Raw genomic sequence first — 6,000 nt, forward strand, 5'->3', positions numbered from 1 at the left:
CCTGTGATTTGTTTTCAGTACATTCACATTTCCTCATTCACTAAAAGAATAAACTTCCCACTAAAATAGACCAACAAGTGATTTGTGCTCTTTTGGTTTAGATTGTTTGGGGAATTGGCGGTTGGTCCTGAGTCTTGAACTCAGGGCCTGGGTACTATCCCTGAGCTTTTATGCTCAAGGCTAGCACTCTATCACTTGAACCACAGCTCCAGTTGTGGCTTTTGGGTGGTTAATTGGAGATAAGAGTCTTACAGACTTTTCTACCCAAGGTGGCTTCAAACTACCATCCTCAAATCTCAGCCTCCTAAGTAGTTATGATTGCAGGCATGAGCCACCAGAGCCACCAGCACCTGGCTAGAAAAAATTTATTAGCATATATTGAATTTAAAAAACGATGGATTTCATTATGAGATTTTCAGATATAAACATACTTCAACCATATTCATTCCTTATTACCCTCTCTTGCCCTGCCCTCCCTCCCCCACACACAATGGTCCTTTCTTTTTCTCAAATAATCTCCTTTTTCCATTCTTTTGTTTTTGTTGCTTAATCCAGATTCTACATTTAAGAAAAACATGAAATATTTATCTTTCTGCTTCCAGTTTATCTGACTTAATATGATGATGTCCCATTCTATCCATTTTCCCTCAAATGCCATCACTTTATTCTTTTTGACTGAAAAGTTCTCCATTCTGTAAATATACCACAGATTCCTATGTACTACTTCAGTCTAAGTCTAGGTTATTTATATTCTCTTGATTCACTTTTTCTAGGTTATGTATGTCTAGATATTTATCTCTTCTTTTAGGTCTTCCAATATATTTGAATTTAAGTTTTCAGAATGCTCCCCGTAGTCCTCTGAATGTCATTGGGATCAGTTGTAATATCCCCTTATTTGGCTCAAATTTGGGTCTTCTCACTCTTGATTACTTTGCTTGTCAAAACAAAGAATGCTTTGTTTTGTTCATTTTTATGTATTTTTCTTTTTTAATTTAATTTTATTGTAAAGGTGATGTACAGAGTGGTTACAGTTACATAAGTAAAGTAGTGAGTACATTTATTGTTGAACAGTGGTACCCCCTCCTTTGGCTTTCTCCCCCTTGCCCTCCCCACCAAGTTGTTAAGTTCATTTCCAACAGTGTCTTGTGAGTATCACTATTGCACTGGTTTACCCTTTGTCCTTTTTCTCACCATTTTGTTACTCCTCTTCCCTTCTCCAAATCAGATAAACATATATACAAAACACAGGGTGCCAAAATCAAAAACAGTGACAGCAGGGGATAAACCAAAGCAGGGAAAGAATGAAAAAAGAAATAACTTCACACAATACATTAAAAAACAAACTTCTTGTTTCCATTTCTTGGTGTTCATTTTGATTAGCATCATTTTATAAGGTCATAGGTACATAGCTATTGAGCTATTGTGATCCTCTGCTAGGACTATCCTAGACATATACTGATCATTACAAATGAGGAAAAACATGGAACATACGTTTCTTTGAGTCTGGCTTACTTCATTTAATACGATTTTTTTCCAAGTCTTTCCATTTCCTTACAATGAGAGGATGATGGAAGCATAGAATTCCACTGTATATATACCACATTTTCTTAATACATTGTCTATTGAGAGGCATCTGGATTGGTTCCATGTCTTAGCTATGGTATAATGCTGCAATGGACATAGTTGTGCTGGTAGCTTTAGTGTGGCCTTGTTTGTGATCATTTTGTATTGTTCTTTTAGTCCCATCCTCTTTACTTTCTTTCTACTCAAAATTTGAGTTTGGCTTGTTCTTGTTTTTCTGAAGTCTTCAGGTTCATCAGTGGGTGTTTTGAGATCTCTTGTAGTCGATCATAGCTATGGACTTCCCTTTTACAACTGCCTCTGTTGTGTATATTCTAGATTGTTGTATTTTCGTGTCAAATTCTAGCATTTTTATTTTATTTTTTCCCAGTATCAGGGCTTGAACTCAGGACATGTACTCACTTGGTTTGCTGCTGGTTCTGTACCGTGTGAGCCTTATTTCCAGCCCATAATTCTAGGAATTTTTTAATACACCTCTACAATTTCTTCAATGATCAATTAATCATTCAAAAGTATATTATTCAGGTTGAGTGCTGGTGGCTCAAGCCTATAATGCTAGCTACTTAGAAGGCTGAGAACTGAAGATTACAGTTCAAAGCTAGTCTGGGCTGGAAAGTCTGTGGGACTCTTATCTCCAATTAATCACAGAAATTGCCTAGAGCAAAAGGAGCTCAGGGAAATGTTCAACTCAAGTTTAAACCCCAGGACCAGGGGAAAAAAATCTAGAAGTGGAGCTGGGGCACAAGTGGTAAGAGTGCTAGCCTTCCACAGGCCCTGAGTTCAAGATACACACATACACACACACACACACACACACACACACACACACACACACACACACACACACACACACACACACACACACACAGAGTATGTTTTTATATACGTTTATATAGTTTGTCTAGTTACTTTTGGTGTGATTTCTAATCTTATTCATTATCTGATTAGATGGCTTTAAGTCTTAAGAATTCTTTCTCTAAGAATTCTTTCTCTTTCTTTTTTTTTTTGGTAATACTTCCTTTATGTCCTATAATTTAGAGAAAGTTTTGTGGGAAGCTGAGAATAATATATGTCTGCAGCTTATGTTTATACCTATGAAGGAAGTATTACCAAACTAAGTATCCTTTCTAATATTCTTTAGTGGTTTCTAAATATAATCCTTCATATAAAACTTGAGTACAGGATGATCTAATGAATTGTTCAGAGCTCTCTTGTATCCATATTGTTAATGGGAGTATGTGGGAAAATTATTGAATTTGATTGACTGTGATCATTTAAAATGCATAGTTCTGCCTTGTTGATTTATGTGTGTTTTTCCTTTTTATTTCAGATATTATTTTAAACTTAGCCCTGATCCATGTAAACCTTTGGCATTTATCCTTATTCCAACTATGGCGATTCTTGGGAATACTTACACAGTTTCAATAAAGTCAAGGTATAATAGTTTGCTCTTTCCTTTTCTTACATTTGCTTCTATCACTGTTTTGTTTCTGAAACATACTTTATTTGCATTTAAATTGGCCATTTCTAAAAGTAATGTCACGTGACTTACATGCAAATATGTTATGCTTTTTTTCTGGGATGGTTTTTTGTTTGTTTTTGTTTTTTGGACAGTACTGGGTTTGTACTTGCTAGGTAAGCACTCTGTCAGTTGAACCCTTTTCAGCTCAAGCCCAGTGCTCTACCACTTGAGCCACAGCACCACTTCCGGTTTTCTGGTGGTTAAGAGTGTCATGGACTTTCCTGCCCAGGCTGGCTTTGAACTCAAAGCTCAGCCTCCTGAGTAGGTAGGATTACAGGTGTGAGCCACCAGCACTTCCTTGTTATGACTTTTAAATGATGTGATTTTAGATTCTAGCTGTTAGCCTAGATATTTAGGAGGCTGAGAAGGAGGCCAGCTTCGTCAGAAAAATCTGCAAGACTCCAACTCCAATTAATCAGCATAATGCTAGCCAAGAAGCTTGGGGAGGGGGGGTGTAGATTGAGTGACAGTTGCTTATGGATCTTAAATTAAAACACTCTACCAGCACAGGGCTGGCGAGGGGGATGTATAAAATAATGATTCCAACTAGTCTGAGACCTGCCCAGACAAAAAGTTAGCAAGACCCCATCTTAACCAATAAGCTGATGTGGTGATCTATGTCATCTCAGCTACAGAGGAGGTATAAATAGGATTGCAGTGTAGTACAGTCCTGGGAACAATGTAAGACCTGATTGGAAAAATAACAGAATAGCTAGGGACTTGGCTTACGCAGTAGAATGCCTGACTAGCAAGAAAGAGGCCCTGGGTTAAAACCCCAGTAAGAAGAGGGGGAAAAAAAGAATAAAAAGAGATATAGGTAAAATAAGACTGGTCTTAATTTAGTAATTTTTGAAGCTGAATAATTGGTACTTGAGGGTTTTAGTCTACTTTTGTAAATGTTTAAGAAACTCCCTAATATGTTTACTGATTATTTGATCTAGAGCCTTTTTGGATTGATTCTTGAAAATACTTGTAACCATTCTAGAATGAAAGAGACCTGAGTTTAAGTCTTGGCCTTGTCATTTAATAGCTATCTGTTATCAGGCAGTTTTTTAATGTCCCTTACCCCCCAGTGTCTCTATTTTCAGTGTAAAACAGTGCCAGGTTTTGTTTAAAGTAGTTTTCCTTCTTTCTTTCTTTTTTGTTTGTTTGTGCCAGTCCTAGGCTTGAACTTAGGGCCTGCATGCTGTCCCTGAGGTTTTTTGCTCAAGGCTTGTACTCTCCCACTTGAGCCACAGCTCTAATTCTGTTTTGTTTTTAGGCTAATTTTAAAACATGATCCTCAGATCTCAGCTTCCTGAGTAGCTAGGATTATAGGCTTGAGCCACTAGCACACTGCCTAAAGTAGTCTTCTTTAAATAAAAATGTGTCTTAACTTACTAAATTTAGGAAGTTTTTTGTTTGGTTGGTTTAATAAGTCAGATTAAAATAAACATTTCTGTAGCTATGTCTTAGCAAACATTCGTTTGTGTTAGGATAAATTTTTAGGTTGAATTGTAGATTGAAAGTCCAAGAATTATTTTTCGATTAGTAAACTTGAAAGAACAAATTATATAGCTGTCTTGTAGATAGAAATGTTTTTCCCTTTTCTAAACAAATACATCTTATTTTTCACTGTATAACAGTTCCTTTCAAATCAACTAGAATCAGGCTAGAATCTTTACAAAAATCATATAATTTATTGACATGTCTCATATTAGCTCACAATCGAGTTTCCATAATAATTGTATATTTCTCTATCTCTTCACAGTAAATTGTTGAAGACTGCCTCCCAGTTCCCACTTCCTCTGGCTGTTGGGGTGATTGCTTTTGGCTCAGCACACTTATACAGGGTTCCATGCTTTGTCTTCATTCCTCTTTTACTGCATGCATTATGCAACTTTATGTAAGGTTGAACTTAAGGAATGACAAAGATGATTTATGCTTTAGGCCAGTAAATCACAGATCCACCAACATGGACAGCAAGGTCCTTTGGAGAAGACAAGTCTATTTTTACAAGTACTGAAAATAGGAAATTAGTTTTGTAATGCTACAGGAAAGTAGCTGGAGCATGGTTTTGTTTTGTTCTATACTAGTCAATTTTGAAAAAAATTGTTGAACAAATATGGTGGCCACTGTCCTTGAGGACTCCTGTGCATATCAAGTAGTCTGATTCATCCGCCAGGGATCTCCTGGAGACTTGGTAGACACAGCATTATTTGTTATCTCATGCAAAGCATTTTTGTTTGATCCAATTTTCTCCTGAAAAATTGATTGTTTTACATTTCCTATTTTCCAGAAAAACAAGTCTTAAAAAGATTGATGGAATTCAACACTGTTTGGTTTCTCAAAAGTGAAATAGCCATAGGCAGCTTTTGGTCAGGTTTTGGCAGCCATGATGAACAGTGGTAGATCTTATTCTATGGAAATAGAGCCTTGAATTATAAGGAGAAATCTTACTAGTAAGATTTCTGGGAAGGTGGCTCAGTGGTAGAGCACTTGCCTTGCATGCATGAGGCCTTGGGTTCGATTCCCCAGCACCACATAAGCAAAAAGAAAAAAAGCCGGAAGTGGTGCTGTGGCTCAAGTGGTAGAGCGCTAGCCTTGAGCTGAAGAGCTGAGGGACAGTGCCCAGGCCCAGAGTTCAGGCCTCACGACCAGACCCCCCCCCCCCCAAAAAAAAAAAAGGTTAATGGGTGGAAACTTGATTGACACTGAAAACAATGAAATATACTTTCCAATTTCAAACATGAATTCTATTATGTGTTCTTAGAAAATATCTGGAGACTATTAAAGAGATCTATTGTTAATTTTAAGGAATAAACAATCTCACAAGTGCTTACTGGCATTAGGGCAATTCATTTGTTCACTTCCTGCCATGTGATTTAACATATTGCCCCATGGTTGCCAAAAGTGCC

At 37.1% G+C, this 6,000-nt stretch overlaps 1 protein-coding gene across 1 annotated transcript in view; it reads left to right on the plus strand.

Annotated features, from left to right (window-relative positions):
- Positions 1 to 5,550, plus strand: part of Pgap1 (post-GPI attachment to proteins inositol deacylase 1) — an 81,566-nt gene extending 76,016 nt beyond the window's left edge. Inside the window, exons 26-27 of the mRNA XM_042688328.1 lie at positions 2,912 to 3,016; positions 4,854 to 5,550. Of these exons, the coding sequence (XP_042544262.1) occupies positions 2,912 to 3,016; positions 4,854 to 4,992 (244 nt within the window). The 3' untranslated portion in view covers positions 4,993 to 5,550. The remainder of the gene's footprint in view (positions 1 to 2,911; positions 3,017 to 4,853) is intronic.
- The last annotated feature ends 450 nt before the right edge of the window (positions 5,551 to 6,000 follow it).

The sequence above is a fragment of the Dipodomys spectabilis genome, unplaced genomic scaffold (genome assembly GCF_019054845.1).
Source record: "Dipodomys spectabilis isolate Male_0828 unplaced genomic scaffold, ASM1905484v1 ptg000115l, whole genome shotgun sequence".
Taxonomy (NCBI): Eukaryota; Metazoa; Chordata; class Mammalia; order Rodentia; family Heteromyidae; genus Dipodomys; species Dipodomys spectabilis.